At 32.4% G+C, this 18,497-nt stretch overlaps 4 protein-coding genes across 6 annotated transcripts; 2 read left to right on the plus strand and 2 right to left on the minus strand.

Annotated features, from left to right (window-relative positions):
- Positions 1-452: 452 nt before the first annotated feature.
- Positions 453-2,179, plus strand: LOC133694152 (probable aquaporin PIP2-8). The gene is made up of 4 exons (XM_062115609.1): positions 453-849; positions 935-1,233; positions 1,325-1,468; positions 1,754-2,179. Exons 1-4 carry the CDS (start codon positions 561-563, stop codon positions 1,889-1,891), a joined length of 870 nt encoding a protein of 289 aa, XP_061971593.1. The 5' UTR covers positions 453-560; the 3' UTR covers positions 1,892-2,179.
- Positions 2,180-4,831: 2,652 nt separating this feature from the next.
- Positions 4,832-7,441, minus strand: LOC133693624 (uncharacterized). 2 transcript variants are annotated; one of them, XM_062114868.1, is made up of 5 exons: positions 7,077-7,439; positions 6,873-6,991; positions 6,302-6,359; positions 6,070-6,147; positions 4,832-5,230 (listed from the first exon to the last, which is right to left on the minus strand). In XM_062114868.1, the coding sequence occupies exons 1-5, from the start codon at positions 7,285-7,287 to the stop codon at positions 5,037-5,039; spliced, it is 660 nt and encodes a 219-aa protein (XP_061970852.1). In that variant the 5' UTR covers positions 7,288-7,439; the 3' UTR covers positions 4,832-5,036. The 2 variants fall into 2 exon arrangements, with proteins under 2 accessions (XP_061970852.1, XP_061970853.1); XM_062114869.1 differs by lacking the exon at positions 4,832-5,230 and having other exon boundaries at positions 6,065-6,199; positions 7,077-7,441.
- A 5,759-nt stretch (positions 7,442-13,200) lies between these two features.
- LOC133695467 (uncharacterized) lies at positions 13,201-15,601 on the plus strand. 2 transcript variants are annotated; one of them, XM_062117480.1, is made up of 7 exons: positions 13,202-13,452; positions 13,563-13,667; positions 13,755-13,841; positions 14,414-14,464; positions 14,572-14,665; positions 14,803-14,887; positions 15,061-15,601. In XM_062117480.1, exons 1-7 carry the CDS (start codon positions 13,333-13,335, stop codon positions 15,206-15,208), a joined length of 690 nt encoding a protein of 229 aa, XP_061973464.1. In that variant the 5' UTR covers positions 13,202-13,332; the 3' UTR covers positions 15,209-15,601. The 2 variants fall into 2 exon arrangements, with proteins under 2 accessions (XP_061973465.1, XP_061973464.1); XM_062117481.1 differs by lacking the exon at positions 13,755-13,841 and having other exon boundaries at positions 13,201-13,452.
- A 185-nt stretch (positions 15,602-15,786) lies between these two features.
- On the minus strand, positions 15,787-17,293 carry LOC133695466 (peroxidase 64-like). Its single transcript, XM_062117479.1, has 4 exons — positions 17,022-17,293; positions 16,748-16,936; positions 16,438-16,600; positions 15,787-16,349 (listed from the first exon to the last, which is right to left on the minus strand). The coding sequence occupies exons 1-4, from the start codon at positions 17,226-17,228 to the stop codon at positions 15,955-15,957; spliced, it is 954 nt and encodes a 317-aa protein (XP_061973463.1). The 5' UTR covers positions 17,229-17,293; the 3' UTR covers positions 15,787-15,954.
- Between the last annotated feature and the right edge of the window lie 1,204 nt (positions 17,294-18,497).

An 18,497-nucleotide genomic window follows, 5' to 3' on the forward strand; every position in this document is an offset into this window, starting at 1 on the left:
ATATAATTGTTTTACTGTGATATCAGTTATTTTTAAATTATTTTTTAAATTTATTTTTAATATTAACAAACAAAAACCAATCTAAATATATTAAAAAAATTAATTTAAAATAATAATAATAAAACACCTTATTTTTAGAAACACGGCCACGAGCCAGTAGAAAACGCGCATGGACTAGTCAAAAGCACGCAATTTCTCACCACAATCACATCAAAGTCAACTTGGGCATTATGGCTTCTTGCTGCCACGATTTTGTTCTTCAGCCGCCGCGCACCCCGTCATATTTTTGAGGTCAGAGGCGTGCAGTTTTTTAACCATAATCACAATATGACATGGTCTCCCTGTATAACAAATAGCGGTCCCTCCATGGTCTCCTCAGAGTCAAAATTGATATCCGGGACTAATTCAAATTCAACAGAAACAAACCGAGGATCTTGAAGATAAATACTTCCATTCTCCATCTCTCAATTGCAATATTCCAAGTGATATATAGAAAGTAGAAGAGGAGAAGAAAGATAATTTGGCAAAGGAAAGGAAAAAATACTCCAGAGAAAAAAAAAATGAGTAGTGAAGAGAGAAACATCGAGCGCCAACATGGAAGGGATTACCATGACCCGCCACCAGCTCCTCTATTAGACATGGGAGAGCTGAAGCAGTGGTCATTCTACAGAGCCGCAATTGCAGAGTTTATTGCCACCTTTCTCTTCCTTTTTTTCGCTGTGTCCACCGTTGTTAATTACAAGGAGCCTAATTATACTGACCAATGTAGTCGTGTTGGCTATCTTGGTATTGCTTGGGCCAACGGTGGCATGATTTTTGTGCTTGTCTACTGCACTTCTGGAATTTCTGGTATTATATACACACTTTTCTTTCTCTCCGTTAAATTTCATGTTTCAGGAGATTGAACTTAATTTATCTTTTATTCGAACCTCAGGTGGCCATCTTAACCCTGCGGTAACATTCGGTATGCTCGTAGCAAGGAAGATGTCGCTGATTCGAGCAGCTGCCTACATACTGGCACAATGCCTTGGAGCTATACTTGGCCACTTGTTTGTGTTCCTCTTCATGTATGCTGATGAACAGCAGAGCTCGGTTGATGTTGTTAACGTTGTTTCGCGTAACTACTCCAAGGGTGCAGGATTAGGAGCTGAGTTCATTGGCACTTTTGTCCTTGTCTATACTGTCTTCTCCGCCACCGATCCTAAGCGGAACGCTCGCGACTCCCACGTGCCTGTAAGTACATATATAGTGCTAGCTGCTCTTAACGACTAATGGATCGATGGTGTTAAGCAGAGTTTTGAGTTTTTTATGTTACGCTGTTCAGGTTTTGGCCCCATTGCCTATTGGTTTTGCTGTGTTTGTGGTGCATTTGGCTACAATTCCCATCACTGGAACTGGCATCAATCCTGCTAGAAGCCTTGCTACTAATTTGATTCATCGTAGCACTGCAGGAGCCATGGATGATCTGGTGCGTTCTTCTTTGACTTCGTCAATACACGTTAACAGCTATTATTCCATTTGAATTTCAACGCAACATATAAAGATGTGGCGGTTGGTAATTGACAACCCTAGCCACATCTTAGAAAAAATCTTAAATGAAACAACAGTTACTTTTGATTCGCAATCATGCACACATTGCAATTTTGTAGCCTCACACAATCTTGCTTAACCATTCTATCAAGTGTGTAAGTAATGGAAACTTAGCATATTTTTAGAATGGCTGTCTAACCTCTGTTGTCATTATGGTGAACAGTGGATTTTCTGGGTTGGGCCTTTTCTTGGAGCACTGGCAGCTGCAGTGTATCACAAATACGTACTGAGGGCAGGAGCTGTTAAAACTTTGAAATCGTTCCGAGCTTTGGGTTCCTTCGGAAGCCAACCACCCGTCTGAGGGGTCAAAACTTCGGGGTTGTTCCGAGCTTAGGGGTCCTTTGGCAGCAAACCTTCCGGCTAACGGGCTCAACAAAAATGCATCGGCTTCTTCAGCAATTCTTAGTTCTACTCTGATTCATTATCCAGTTCCTGTATGCCATTCTGATTTACTTGTGTGTATTTGTGTATATATGATCTGTAGCCAAGGTGGGCAAAGTGAATCTCTGTTCCTTGCTGTGTTCAAGATCTGTATGTAACCACAAGCCATTTACTATTCTTTCTATTCACTATCTTTTTTCCCTTTCCAGTCTATATTAGTGACACTCTAGAGTTTAGATTGCAATCCAGAACTGGAAGCAAGGCTCGGTAAGAATAAGATTCACCTAAAATTCACAAACTTGTATTTATTTATTTTTGTGTTTTAAAAATATTTTAAAAAAAAATTATATTTTTTATTTTAAATTAATATTTGCAGATAGTTTGGTATAGTAATATTAAAAATAATTTTAAAAAAATAAAAAATATATTATTTTAATATATTTTTAAATAAAAAATATTTTAAAAATTAAACATGAACAATTTGTATTGGCATGTACAGTCCGAAAACGAAGGTGAATATGACACCCCATCCACGAGGACGCAACTATAATACTATGCTATGAGATTATTTTTTTAACCTCCTCGGCTCCTTTATGCAATTTACACATTTCTAATAGAATTTTTATATATATAATTATAGCTTTAATCTTACCGCTTACTATTATATTTTCGTCAACACATAATAAAAATATACAATATTAAATATAAGTTAATAAATTGATAATATCCTTTCTAATACATAATTTTCATAACAAATATCCATCCTTCTTTTTTGTTATTATTTTTTACAATCTATATATTATTTTCAGCTTAATAGACATACAATCATTTATTCTATAATATCAACTAATTTTACAAAAATTTTCTTAAAATAGAGTAATTTTTAAAAAAATGGACGTAATCTCGAGATACCTTAGATAAATAGGTAAAATACTTGTAGAACACATAAAAATCTAAAGCAAAATTTTTAATATACAAATATTCATTTTAATTAATCACTTTATCAGCTCTAAAAATAATATAACACAAGTATTTTTTTTTATCAAATTTCATGTTGATATCATGATTTCCATTGCAATCATCATTTACATTTTAATTCAACTACTTTTATAAAATCATCATAAATAATTTTAGTTCATGGTCCAAAATAATTTAGAAATTTATTTTTAATCAATTTTTTTAGAGCTGGAAAAAAAAACTAGTTGTCAATACAATTAAAAGAACTAAGGTCCTCCTAGCTACTTTACTATTTATATGAACAATAAAGCATTTTTTTATCTTAACTTTTTTAGTTTTATCTTTAGTTTTTTTATTTAGTCCTTTTGTGGCATCAAATTTTATGAGAAAATATTTTAAATTATAGTTAAAAAAATAAAAATAAAATATAAGGACCGTTTCGGTCAATGCTAAGTCATGAAAAAACTACAATCTATAAAGGTAAAAGTAAGGCAAACAGGTTTGCATCGACATACTTAGAATGAATTGCCTCATCATTTACATTTTAATTCAACCACTTCCATAAAATCATCACAAATAATTTTAGTTCATAATCCAAAATAATTTAGAATTTTATTTTTAATCAATTTTTTTAGAGTTGAGAAAAAAAATCCTCCTAGCTACTTCATATGAATAATAAAACAGTTTTTTTTTCTTTTTTTTTTTTAGTTTTGTCTTTATTTTTTTTTAATTTAGTCCTTTTAAATTCCATGACAATAAGTTTTAAATTATAGTTGAAAGATAAAATTAAAATATAGAGGACCATAATAAAAAACACGGAAAAAATGCATGTCAAATCTCAAAGCTTTTAGAATTTTTATTTTGATTTAAAATTTTATTTATTTATTTTTCAGTCATTAAATTTGAAAGAAAAGAGAGAAACTTATCAGAAAACAATGAATAATAAAGAAAATTATTGGTTGGCAATATTCCAACAACTAAAAAGAAAGATCTTTGTGTCAATGAATTTATTTTCTTGAGAGAAGTTTAATGGGTGTGGTTTTTAATTTCCTTCCAAACATTGTAAAAAAAATAGATTGAGTTTCATTTGGTTTATGTTGATTTGATTAATTTTTATTTTTTAGAGTGAATTTGATGTATTTTGGAGTTGTTAAGTGGTTTTTTGAGATTTACATAGTGTTTTAAGAGTGTTTTCAGGGTTAAAAAAAAAGATGAATTTTAGGTTTTGAAAAAAAAAATATGAACCCTAATTATTTTTTTGTCTCGAAATGGTGATAGGTCACCTGCAGTGTGTGCACCTATCCTATTAACCCCTGGCTTTTTTTTTTATTCTTTTATATTAATTGTTTATATTTAAATATTAATACTTTTCAGTTGCAAGATACTTCGAATTAGCTTAATTTGTATCGAATATTTTTCACTTTAATATTTAATATGAATTAGTTATATTTGTATAACTTTTTAATAAAAATAAAAATTATTTATTATAAACTAAGAGAGAATGAATAAAATCTCTTTTGTATATACTATTTCTATTATGAAAATTAACTTTTCACTTTAATATTTAATTAATATTAACATTTTTTTATTTATCAATTCATATATTCTTTTTATAAAATATGAACATCTTTTTATTTCTCAATTAAGAAAAATATAACATATAAAAATATATCCATAATATAATTATTTTTTCACGTTAAAAAATCCTATCCATAACATAACACATGCTGGTGTACACATGTTCATTATGAATTTAAGAAAGTAATAATATTTTAAAATATATCCAGAACATTAACACATTTTTTGTATTATATTCAAAATTAACTTGAATTGGTGCCTGTAAGGATCAACTAAAGCTTGAATCTGAAAGAAAGTGAAATGTTCCAAAGTATCAAGACGGGGCTTTGGTGGTTGAATAAGATTCACCTGCTTATGTTAACATAATGTTTAAGAACAGCTTCTTCTCGCTTGCCCAGCCACAAGCCTACTAAGAACATAATCAACAAGAAAAAAAGCTGAACAGGCTGGATCCAACCAGAAGCGTACCAGTAAAAAACTTGCACCTGCAATGCGTTTCGGTCACTGCTAAGTAGCGAAATAACTACAATCTACAAAGGTAAGAGTAAGACAGGGCAGGGGATGAACTCAGCAAGCAGGTTTGCATCCACATGCTTGGAATGAATTGCCTCCATGCTGATGACTACCAAATCCAGGCTTAGGTCATCAGCAACCTCACCAATTATGGCAGTGGGCTTGCTTCCTTCGCCCAGTCGCTCCAACAACTTGAATTCCTGGAACCCACCTATCATTTAAAAAAAGAAACATGTAAATGCATTAGCAACTTAAACAAAGAGACTAGATAACGAGTTTCCAAGTCAAGGATGAGCACAAGCTACAGGAAAAGAAGATAAGATTACAACTCCACTTCTTGTCTTTTGCAATTGATGTGTGAAAAGTGATGCAGAAGGAAGCAGCACAAGAAAGACGCATGCACAAGAACACAAAATTATACTGAATAGGATAATACAAAAACCTTAATTCAAAACTTTATTTCTGAATATTTTCTGTTCACGTAGTCTTCTAAAATACAAGCTAAATAACCCTATTTATTCTTGAAAAAAATATCATAAACAAAACTAGAAAAATAATAAAAGACTTTTAAACCAGAAAGGAAAAAAAAAAACATATACCAACTAGGAAAATATAGCAAATCCCAAACAACAACTTCTAGGCACCATCAAAAAGCCTTACCGATCTCCGATTGCTGCGAAATTTTCAATAGGAAATAGAGCCTTTAGAATCTCTTAGAAAAATTTTGACCCAAACCAACAGTCAGATTGAAAATTATATCCAATAAAACAAAATTGCGCACTAGGAAAAAATTTCATGCATCAAAATGTCTCTTTAATTCGCATATGCACAAAAATCTGCACATCCTGGACCCAAAACATGCTTCACAATTAGTTAATGCATAACCTTTCTTTCTTTCTTTATTTTTACGGGATTAAATTGAACTATCTAATTGTAAGAAATGACATTACCTTAAATCAAGCTACTGGCTACATAAAGTGGGCACTTTGAATTGAAAATAGCAAGAAAAATCTTGCTTTCTTTCTAAAACTCATGGTTTCAGATACAAACCTTCTGCTAGATGCCAGCGAATGCTAGACATTTGGGTTTCATGCTCGGGCAACGACTCTTTCTGCCTCTCATCAATAACTGCAAAGAATGTAAATTTCTACATTCCATGAAATCTTGCATTGAAAACAGTCTGTAAACCAAGGGAAAAATAAAAACAGAGAAAGCACCTCTTGTACTTAGTTCCCAACACTTGTATAAACAAATAGCAAGGAATAAAAGTCAGTATGCTTACCTACAACCGTAATGTCAGCACCGTATTTCTTCGCCAATGCTGCAGCAGTTGCAGCAGCCTGTCAGACAAGTAATTACAAGTTAGAGCACAAAAAAGACTTTAAACCAGCTGCTTGCTACAGTTTCTTTCACTTGCATAAAGGGAAAAATCGAGCTAAGACAAATAAGTAAACAAGAATTATCTCTAACTAAATCACTTCCACTAAAAATTCAGCCATCTCTCTCTCTCGTCTTTGTAATTTTAGTTACGATTCGGAAGTAGAATAATCACCTCATTCAATAGATCTATATTTTTACAGGAAGAGCTTTGGACAAGAATCTTTATGTAAAATTAGCATTACTCATCCATAAGAATGGGTCTTTGAACGTCGGATTATTATTATTGCAGAATTTCCCCTCAATTTTTCTTCATTTTAATGCTATGATCAAGCCTTTCTTTTTTGTTTGCTAACAAATAATAAATATCATGAAATCCCTGAGCTAAAAGACTCTCCAGTTCTTAAAATACAGAACCAAACAGTCTAAAATAAAAAATTATTTCCTTAAACAATGAAAAAAGATGAAAAGATAACCTGTCTCGTTCCCTCGGAGAGATAAGGATTCGTATCAGTAATTGGCAATAACAAATGCTTGAAATTAGTAAACGCCTCGGCTGCTAAACTCACTTCTGATTCTTTCGCCTTCGCCTTTCCTGAAAACAGCTATTCCAAATCCATTAAGTCATCCAATAATTTATTTGAAAAGTAATAAATTATAAAATTAAATTATGAATTTACCTTTCTGTCCAGTGCGACGGAATTTGGGAAATATAGATAGCTTGCGTGCTTTAGTTTTCAGTGAAGTAGAAGATAAAGTTAAATCAGAGTGATTTTTATTAAAAGAAAGCGGAGGAGGAGGAGGAGGAGGGGAGGAGGTGCTAAAGAGTGCAGCTTTTGTGAGATTTGAGGGTTCAGTGGGAACGGCAACTAAGTAATGAGCAAAAGCCATGAAATGACACCGAGTGGTTAGTCCTGACAGAGAGAGCGCAAGAGATGAGCTTGAAAGTAAGAGAGGAGAAGGAAGAAGAAGACTGATGATGATGATGATTCGAGAAAACGAGAGAGATAGTGATTGCCCGGGTGTCACGTGCGAGACGGTCATTTATGATTTACCATGTCCCTTTTTCTTTCTTTTTTAAGAATCCAAAATTACAGATAATAGCGTCTGCGGATAGCCACCCCAATCATCTCATGAATAATTATTATTATTTGTTTTTTAAAATATTTTTATTTAAAAATATATTAAAATGATATTTTTTTATTTTTAAATTAGTATATTAAAATAATTTAAAAATAAATAAATAAATAAATATTTTTTTAAAAAATTAAAACAAAAAACAAATAAATTTTAGGTAAATGTCTTGTGTTAAATCCCGCCCTAATTTTCTTTCTAATTTTCTTTCTAATATTAAAAAAAAATTATCTAACATCGATGATTATAAACAAAAAAAAATGTAAAACTGAGGTAATTGAAAGGGACCATTTAAATTATTAGAATGACAACCAGAATAGCAAACTAAAAATAACATAAAAGATCTCATATTTATATTCAATTAATTGGTTTAATATAATTCAAAAATAAAAATTCTTATAAGAAAATTAAATTCAACACAGATCAAAAATAAAATATGCAAGGTAACCCTTTTTTTTTCAGAACGAATAAAAGATCTCATAAGAAGAAAAAAAATATGAAAAAATTTAAGGATAAGACTGAAAAGAATAAGCTTAAAAAAGAGAAAAAATCCAAACACATCCGGTAAACTTTCTAAATCAAAATTAATCTTTCAAGCTCTTAACTCGTTAAATTACATATTTGGGCTTAAGTAAAAAGTTTAATATCCGATCAATTTAATATTAAATAATGAAATAAATTAATTTAATTAAAAAAAATAAAAAAGCAAGATCTAACAAAAGAAGGGGGGAAACCCAAGGCAAAATCAAACCAATTTAATGTTGAATGATGAAATAAATTAATTTAACTAATTTAAAAAATCCCTTTTAAAAAAATTAGAAAGTGAAATAAATATTAAAGGATAAAAATTCCATAGAATCTCAAAATGACTAGAAAATTCCATAGAAAGTGAAAAAAAATATTGGAGGATGAAAAAAAAAGATTCAAAAAAGGAAAAAAAGCAAATCTCTCGAACCCAGATTAATATCTCAAACTCACAACCCATTAAGCTCTAATTCTGAGTTCAATTAAGAAGCTCAACAATTGACAAATTTAATATTGAATGATGAAACTATAATAAAAAATCAAACTAAAAAACATTTATAGGTAAAGAAAAATAGTAATAAAAAAAACAAGAATCAAATTTGATTGGAAAAAAAACTCAAAGAGAATAAAATTAGAAAAAAAACATTTTTTAAAACCATTTCAAATAAAATAAATAGGAAATAAAAGAATATGGACCAAATTTAACATGTAAAAAAATTTATGGGGATGATATTGAAAATAAATTTTATTTTTATAAATTATTTCAAATAAAATATTTACTAATAAAAAAAACATGGACTAAATTTGAAGAGAAAATTAATTAAAGGAGTGCATTAAATTTTTTAGGGTCAACGTATTTTTCTATGATGAGAGAAAAAAGAAGAAAAAAAAATTATTAACGACAAACCAGAAATAATTAAGTTACATGCCCCGTCTGGAATGGTAATTACCATTAAGAGGGTTTTATCACTGTCTTAAAAGCTATTGTTTGACCAAGTAAACCGTAGCATTCCTGGAGCTCTTATGTGCCTTCCTATAAATTATTTAAACTATATTGTATATTTGATAAAAGACGCATCGACTCTTTTATCAAATCAGTTATTATCGAAACAAACAAAAAAAAACACAAATGCTTATCATGCCAGCTTTTTTTTTTCGGTTTCTAGGGGTAATGTCAATAATTGACTGTGCAATTCACTAAGAAAAGTAAAAAAAAAAAAAAAAACAAGTTAAGTAGATATATCATTTTGCTTTTAATGGAAAAAAAAGACATTATACTATGAAAAAAAATGTGTGTTGATGATTTTGCCCCCAATTAATTTAGCAATGCCTAATGAATCCCCTAGAAAAGGTAAAAATACCATTGAAAACAATCCTTCTCAGTTTTGCTAAGAAAGACAGACAATAAAACATTGTTTCATTACACATGGTATTTGGAATAGTCGGTTCCTTTTAGCTTTTTTAGTGTTCGTTTGTTTAAGCGATTGCGGCTGCGTTTTAAGTAAACCGCAGATTTAAGCCGTTTGGTAAAGTAAAAAACAGAATTTACTGTTCATGGGCCCCATTGATTACTGTGTCTGCAACGCAGGGGGAGAAGAAACAGCTCCAAGCTGTTTTTTACAGCACAGTAACCAGAGGCGCGCAACTTCTTCTTCTTCTACACTTCCATGTCTCCACTGTTCACGTGAACAGTGGAGAAATGAAAATGCAGAAGAAGAAGAAGAAGGGGAATGAGGGGCTGGGAAAAACAGGGAAATAATAGCTAGCTTTGTCACCCAACTCCAACATGCAGACACGGAGGAACAGAACAGAGGAATAGCTTGAGAGGAGAAGGAGCAGAATAGAGGAATAGCTAGAAAAGTGCTCGACTTTCATCTTCATTCCCTCTTGGCCTCCTGCTTTGCTTTTATCAACATTACACTGTTCAAATGAATCTTAATTCACTTGAACAGTGTAGCAACACGCGTGAATTTAGTACACGCGTGTTGCTTTGCCCAACCGGGTCGCTGGCTTGGGCCAGTGACCGGGCCGGGCCGGGCCGATTAAATATAGCTCATTCCATATGGGTCGGACCTGGTCCGATCCAAACCTAAATTCATTGACTCGGGTCCGTCTCAAACCTAAATGCATTGAACCGGGTGAATTAATTCATGGGTTACTGTTCTATTTATGTGAACCGTGTTCATTGAACCGCTCCGACCCAAAAAATATTTTTTTTTTTAAATGGTGTTTTACTCGAAAAATTAATGTTTAATATTATTTAATAACACTATATAAATTGGAAGGAGGTTGCATGATGATTTAGCATTTGTGGAATTTGATCGCAATTCTAATTTTGTTCTAATGATATTTTACCTGATTTTGTTACACGCTCAAAAAACCATGAAAATTGTAGTCTTTATCGGATGAATTTCATACGTAATGAAATTATAGATAAGTTAATAGAACAATTAAAAATATTTGATATAAAATATGATTTATTTAATGATGTAATAGTGATAGTTAAATCTACAATATTTAAATTAAAAACCATCAATATATATATATATATATATATATATATATATATATATATATAACCTCAATTTGAAAAACATTTTTTTAACCAAACACATTAAATTACTTTTTGTTCAACCTCAATTTCAACCACAGTTTTAACCAAATATATATTTTTTCAAACTAATCTCAACTAAAAGTACTTTTTATAAAACAACTTTTTTCAAACCACAACCACAACAGCTACCACAGTACCAAACACACGCTTAATATAAAATTACATTACATTTACATTCCATTAATACATTACATTACAATTACAACAAAAACTAAAAGACATAAATGTTTTCCACCATAATACATAATACTTTTTTTTATTATTATTTTGCTATTAATTGTTTTTCTTCCAATTGATTCTTTAATGATCAAATTAATATAACGGATTCTATTCAATGAAAAAATTCTATTTAAGTTTTATTTATATGTTATTTTATCTTCAAATTTCATAAGAGAATAGACTTAATTTCGAGAAGATTTTGAGTTTTAAGTTGATTTTTTATTTTGAATATTTTTAGATTATTTAAAAATATAAATATATTTATTTAGATTTATAAGGTGTTTTCTCTTATGTTTATGGGTTAAGAAATAGTTGAAAAATGTTTTTTTTTTTTCGGTGTAAGACACCTTTACTTTGATTTTTCAGTAACTTTCTAGTTACAAGATCTAGGTGCCAGGTTACTTTGCTTTCTTTTTTTTTACTCAAAAAGAATGGGTGAATGATTCTTTAATATATATATATATATATATATATATGAAAGCCCACATATATATGCCTAGGCTAGCAAAACTATGCATCTAGGCTAGCAGATTTATGTGCCTAGGCTAGCGGACTTATTAAGGCCTATAAATGCTAGGTTTTTTTTAAAATTTTATTATTTGATTTTGAATTTATTTTAGATTTATATCCATGAGTGTTTTGTTTTAATTTTTAGTCTCAAATCAATATTTTGTTATTTTATTAATGTTTAATTTTATAAATATATATTTTTAATTGATGGATATCTAAATTATTTTTAAACTAATCAAGTTGAATCAAACTTCATATGATTTATCATTTTTTTTCCCCAAAAAACCATGTTATCGGTGTCTTTTTTTTTTTAATTAAAATCACTAATTAGTGCAGGAAAGGAATCAAGATACTTATCCAATCTCTCTGAAGAAGCTCTGACTAATTGTTGAAAAAGAGGATATGTTCTCCAGACAAATGGCATTGAGCGATCAGCAGCAGCATTCACAATAACAATGAGTTCTGAATCCATCTCAAGCTCGAACCCCTCCTCTAATGGCGATTCTCCCAAGCAAAACATAAACCCATCACTGTTGCCTAAATCTCATCCTTACCAGCTTCAGGAGGAGATGGTAGGTCAGTAGCAAAATAGTCGAAGATAGTAAACGGGCAAAAAAATCCCACTGCCATTATCCATGATTAGAAACTCAAATTGAATAAAAGATTTACAAGCTCTAATCTACTTTTCTTTTTTTTAACATAAAATCCCCTCTATTAAAGTTTTTCTTTATGACAAGCTCATTGCCCACAGATTAGTTTTTTATAACTAAGATGTAATTGTGCGAATCATTTTTCTTTTATTTTAAGTTGATTTTCACTCTCATTTCTCAAAATTTCGATAATAAAATAAGATAAAAAATAAAATTTAAGATCAAAATAAAAAAAATATAAATAAAAAAACCAAGTATATTAAAATAAAAACTTTAAAGAACTGTTAGAGAATAATATAAATCATATCCTGGGACCTCACCTAACAGTTTAAACTTTTGGGTTGAATTGGTTCTTTGACATGGTATCAGAGCCTTAATGACCAAGCGGTCACGAGTTTGAATCTCACCATTCTCATTTATTTGATAAAAATTAAGCACAAGGTAAAGTAGGTCTGTGCAAGTTTCAAGCTCAAAGGACTTTCACTTGATGGGGTGTGTTGGAGAATAATATAAATCATATCCTGAGACCTCACCTAACAGCTTGAGCTTTTGGATTGAATTGGTTCTTTGACAAGAACCAATTGAAACCCTCGCGTCTTTTGAACAATGAAATCTTTTTTTTTAAAAAAGTTATGTTTTTATTTTAATTTTCATCTTTGTTTTTTCATATTTTTTTTAATTATAACATGAAATTTTATTTTGTAATATTGATCTTTAATTTAACTTAACGTCAAAATATTATCTAACACCTCCCATATACAAAAGCATGCAAAGCAAAATAAATTTCAATACATAAGATCATACAAACACAACTTGTGAGGATGAAATAACAAAGAAAAAAAGCATGAGGTTAGAAGTGTAAAAAAAAAACTTAAGGACCAAAAAATAAAAAAATTATTTATACACAATGACATGAATAGTGAAATGAGTATGTATGAACAATGTTTTGCTACAGAAGAACACCCATGTATTTTAGATAAATTTTAATTATGTGACACGCATAAACTTAATGGCTGGTGTATTTAAGCCTAGGATTTATTCTTAACCAAAATAAATCAAGGGTTCTAATCAAATAAATGTCTATACTTGAAGGACTGTCCGTGATTTCAAATTTCACACGGGTTCATTTGACTCGCGAGTCGCGTGACCACTGTTTAATTACTTTTGCCACAGTCCATTCACAGATCTAAACGCAGCGGTTTGGGTAAGTGATTTTTTTAATCACAGCGAACGTTCCGGTACTCAGACCACAGTTAACCATATCTTTCTCTTATACCGGTGGAGATGGACACGGAAGACGGCGCTGACAGCGGCTCTTCTTCGGGCGGGAACATGACCACGGTATCTCAGCATACTTTCGGTGACAAATTTGACAAACCGGCGTTCACCATCTCAATAATCGAGGCACTACTTTTTATTTTCCATTCAAGAGAAAGAAAAACCAAAATTCTTGCTCTCAAAATGTAGACAATGAATTCCGTTTTTTTCTTTTTTTTTTCCCTGTTCTGAATTAGAATATGAAAGAAGAATATGGCCTGTTTGTGTGGCCATGTAGTGTTATACTTGCTGAGTATGTCTGGCAACAGAGATTGCAGTTTTCTGGTGTTAGTGTTCTCGAGGTAATTCGATTTTCTATTTTTTTTTCATAATTGGGTGATATGTAGTTTTTTTATATATATTTAATCTGATATAATATAATTTTGTAGCTTGGTGCAGGGACTTGTTTGCCTGGATTAGTGGCTGCTAAGTTGGGATTAGATGTTACTCTGACTGATGATTCTAATAAATTGGAGGTATTCCTTGTTAATTTAAAACGTTAACCCTAAACCAATCTTCTCAAAAATCAATAAATATGATAGGTTGCAATGTACTATATAATGATATATCGTTGACACAGTTTTATTTGGGTAGTCACTAATGTAGTTTCCTGCAATCTTTATCCCGGATTAGTTTCCTGAATAATGTCGGCCATCGATGGGGTGGACTCAATTGGTGGGTCTGATGCGACTCCAAACTCAAATAGTTGATATTATTCGGGAAACTCATTCGGTATGGATTGTTTTTTAGGATGAATAGCATTGCTGGATCCTTAAATTGAAGCTCTTTATGTTTCAGTCTGGATGTTAGTCTCCTGAATAATATCGGCCATTGATGAGCTGGACTCTCAAACAGCACCAACCATCAAGTAGTTGATGTTATTCAGGAAATGCACACATGATGGATATTTCAGAATACATAGCGTTACTAGATTCCTAAATAAAAGCGCTTTACGTTTTGATTGATGTGGTTGTTAAATAGGTTAGTTTGGTTGGATTTTTCTTGCCTCAATTGACTGTTCATAAGCATTATTGTTTTGGATCTGCAGGTGTTGGACAACATGAGAAGAGTGTGTGACTTGAATCAACTTAATTGTAAAGTAAGCTATCAATGTAAAATTGTTGTTCTCCATATGCTATTAGCCTTGAGGATATTTTCTTCCTTCCTTTTTTCAAAAAAATTAGTGATATACTTCCTACTTTGTAGGTGTTGGGACTGACATGGGGAGTTTGGGATGAGTCTATATTCACTTTGAAGCCAAAACTTATTCTTGGGGCTGATGTACTCTATGATGCAAGTGGTAAATTACTTTTGCTGTTATGGTTTCGATCTTTATGATTTTTTTTTTCCTTTTCCTTAGTTTACTTCTTCCTTGCCCTGTATATTGCTCAAATTTAATTTCACCGGAAAAAGCTTACTTCCATTTCTGTTTGTAAGCTTTTGATGACCTTTTTGCCACTGTGACATTCCTGCTCCAAAACTCTCCGGGGTCTGTCTTTATAACAACTTATCATAATAGAAGGTAATTAATGATCATCTTCAGTATTTGGATCTGATTTTATGCTGTACCATGCCATTTCTTGTTTGCACACTCTTCTAACAGTAATGTCACTTTGTAGTTTTCACACTTTTTTATACAGATGTTTCTTATTCTAATGAAACCTTTATTTGTTTTCTTATTGTAATTATGAGCAGTGGGCATCATCTTATTGAATTCCTGATGCTCAAATGGGGATTAAAGTGCGTAAAGCTCATTGATGTTTTTTCTTTCATGCCACCCAACAAGGCATCCGGGCTAAGTGGCAATATTCAATTGGCAGAGATTGTATTAATCAGTGAATAGACATTACCCGAGTAATTTCCTTTGATCAGAGCATCTGGATAGCTATCTGGTGATGCGGCATTTTGATCACTTTCTACTCATTGCTGCCACGGGAGGCTTCCCTTCCATGATGAGATGACTTGTGGTAAATTGAAGTTTTCGATGCTGTGAATTAGCGTAGTTATAATCTATTCTGGTTTCTTCTACGAATGCCAAGGAGATCTATTATGTGTAGATTACTGGAGGACGAATAGATAATTGGATTTCTATTTTGTTATTGTTTAGAGATTGTTCTCGAGTGCTAGTTACTCGGGCATGGAAAATACCTTTGGGCATCCCAGCTCTGGAAGTTTTTCTGTAAACGAGTGTAAATTTTCTTGGTATTTGATACGATTAACCTGTTATAGTTTTTTATTTTTTGGTCTTTACAGCCCAGGTAGGATGATGGACCAAATCCCTGCTAATAACTGAGTCCAAAGTGTAGGTTTAACCATCTGCTGCAAGAAGTGGGATTGCAGGTCACTTTGCTTAGATAAATTGATTCCTTACTAGCTTCATTATTTGTTTACAGAACCGTGACTGTTATGATCTAAAAGCCATTACCAAGAAAATATATCTGGATGTATTATTCTTCAAAATATCTATTACAATATAAGATAGATGGCCTTCATAGCTATTAGCAAATCAGATGTCTAGTTTTTGCTATCGATACATGTGGTGGATTGCCATTTCACAGTTTAAAAGTAATGAACCAAGCTAACAGAACCTTAGTTTACCACCCTACAATCCTTCCTAACCTCCTGACCGCCTGTGATGCTACTCATCTTGATCATGGATGATACAAAAGCCTTATTGAAATTGGCTTTGGAGCTAGCAAACTTGGTGACCAAATCTTTAGTCTTTGGAGTGCTGAGTAGAGATTGGTCTGAGGAGAATAGACCCCTTTTCTGGAGGATCGACTTGAAATATGTATTATCAAAAGTTGTCGACGAGGGATCCATGGTTGTTCCTGCATTCTTTGCCCTGTTCGATTTTGGACAAATACTCCTTAAGCTGGCTGCAAACGATGGATGCATGGATGGGTCTATGTCATGAGTGGCATTGAAATTGCGGATTCTGCTTTGGAAGGATGAGCAGTGGGAAAACCCTAAAGTATGGCCACCTGCATATGAGTAGTTGGCAACGTTGTGATTTCATAGATGAAAACTATTGAAACAAATAGTAACAGTAGCAGTCAGGCTTCTGTTTACCTGAAAGAGCCACAAGGTCATCCAGGGACAGACCTCTCTGAGAGAAACTCTGCTGCAGCTGAGAGATATTAAAGGTAGGAGAAGGCAACCGTGTTGTTTCACTAGCCCTTGACGTTCTCCCATCTTTTCTTCCTTTTGGGACATCCCATGTTGGACCTCCGGACTGCAATATGAAATTGATAAAACCATCAGTAACATAATTATTATTTTTTTGTCATTGTTATCTCTGAAGTTTCCAGGTTTACTTTTTGTTTAGATAAGTGATAGTCCTGATCTTGAGGGAATGTTTTAGCTTGTTTTGTTATCTTACAAATACAACTGCATCTCTTGCAGCTAAAGCCAAGATATCAGCGCATGATACCACTCCTGGGCATGAAGCTTCCACTTCTTTCTTTGCGTTGTCAATGACATAAAACGCATGCAAAGAGATATTAGGTGGGCCATCTTTCTCTGCTTTGTTGTTCCCTTTCGAATTTAGCAGAACAGAAGCATCACAGCCCTGAAACAAGATGCAACCATCCAAGTTAGGAACAAACAACGAGCAGGAAAATGATAGAAGAAAAATATAAAATGTTAATCTCTACTCTTATGAAACAGTCATGGAAATGCATCCGGAGTAGCGCTGCGGGGACCGTTTTGTCTTTCATCATTGCATTATTGACAGCATTTGTAACAATGGAATCGACACCAGGGCATGTTTTCTCATAGTAATTCAAGCTCAGTGCATCTGCTCCTGCAGATATCGAGAATACGAGAACCGAGCTCAAGCATAAAGCAGCAACAAAAGCCATGCTGATGCTAGGAAATATGACTTGGCTCTCAACTTGGATTTTCGCATGGAAACTGAAACCAGCTCTCGGGACTCTTTATACTGGAACTGAGAGAGACTATAGACTGAGAGTTGTTGTCAGAGGTGAAATGCTGGCCCAGAATCGTGAATCGGTGAAGGAGAAAGCTAATAATGGAGGAGTGCAATTTAAGCATCCTCACTGTAGTGTTACTAAAAGACAAACCTTGTCATTTCTGCCTTCACGCTCCTGGACCCTGGTACCGTCTACAGTCCTCTCATCGGTATCAATAGCAATCGTAATTTATTCAAGTTCTGTATCTGCTGCTTAAGACGTGTGGGGCGTAGATTCTCTTACAGCCTTCTTTACTTGAAATTTAAGGCGCTAATGATTGTATTCAACTCCTAATCACAATTACAACATGATGTGAGATGAGTGAAAAAACTTCAATGAGTATATCCAGCACGGGAAGAGAGCTAATTAATTGCTTGAACTGTTAAAAAGCCATTCAAATTTACTACAATGATCACCTTTTAACCACTACGTTAAAGAACAATGAGGATTAAAGAAGTCCCACTCCTAATTAATGTCTTCTCTTCTTTCTGTTTTTCGTTTTATGGCTTGGTAGTCTTTTTTAAAAAATCATCACTAATCGAGATCGAGTCTCTCTTGCTTGCCGAACTAGTCAAAAAGAGCAAACGGGTAGAGTAGAGAATTCATGAGAATGGCCTTGCTTAAGCCCCGTTTGGAGTTTGGGATTGCGTTCTTCAATAATTTTTTTTTTGGCTTAAAACAGCTCCGAGCAATGATGAAATTTATATCATTCGTTAGCTTTATTAATGAGAATTGAGAACACGCTCAGTGCCTCAAATAGCAAAGGCAACCTCAAGTATACTCATTAAACTTGAGCTGGTTTGGCGGATTAATTTAAGATTCTTTTGATTTAATAGTTAAACCGGTTTGAATAAAATAAAAAATTAAAATGAGTATAAACTCAAAAAAGTCTAGTTGGCCTGTGACCCGTGCTATCCAACAAAATCCGGTTGAGACTCGATTTCAAAGACTTATATATATATAGTTGGTTATTAACTATTTTAAAAATTCATTATATAAATACTAGAATAATATTTTATTTTTTCAATGTGAGATTGAAACCCTTTAGTATATATACTTTATGTTCACAAGTAATTTTTTTTTTAATATGGGATTTGAAACCTTTTAGTATACATACTCTATGTTCATAAGAAAAAAGTTGTGTTTTTTCAATGTGAG

The sequence above is a fragment of the Populus nigra genome, chromosome 5, assembly GCF_951802175.1.
Source record: "Populus nigra chromosome 5, ddPopNigr1.1, whole genome shotgun sequence".
Lineage (NCBI taxonomy): Eukaryota > Viridiplantae > Streptophyta > Magnoliopsida > Malpighiales > Salicaceae > Populus > Populus nigra.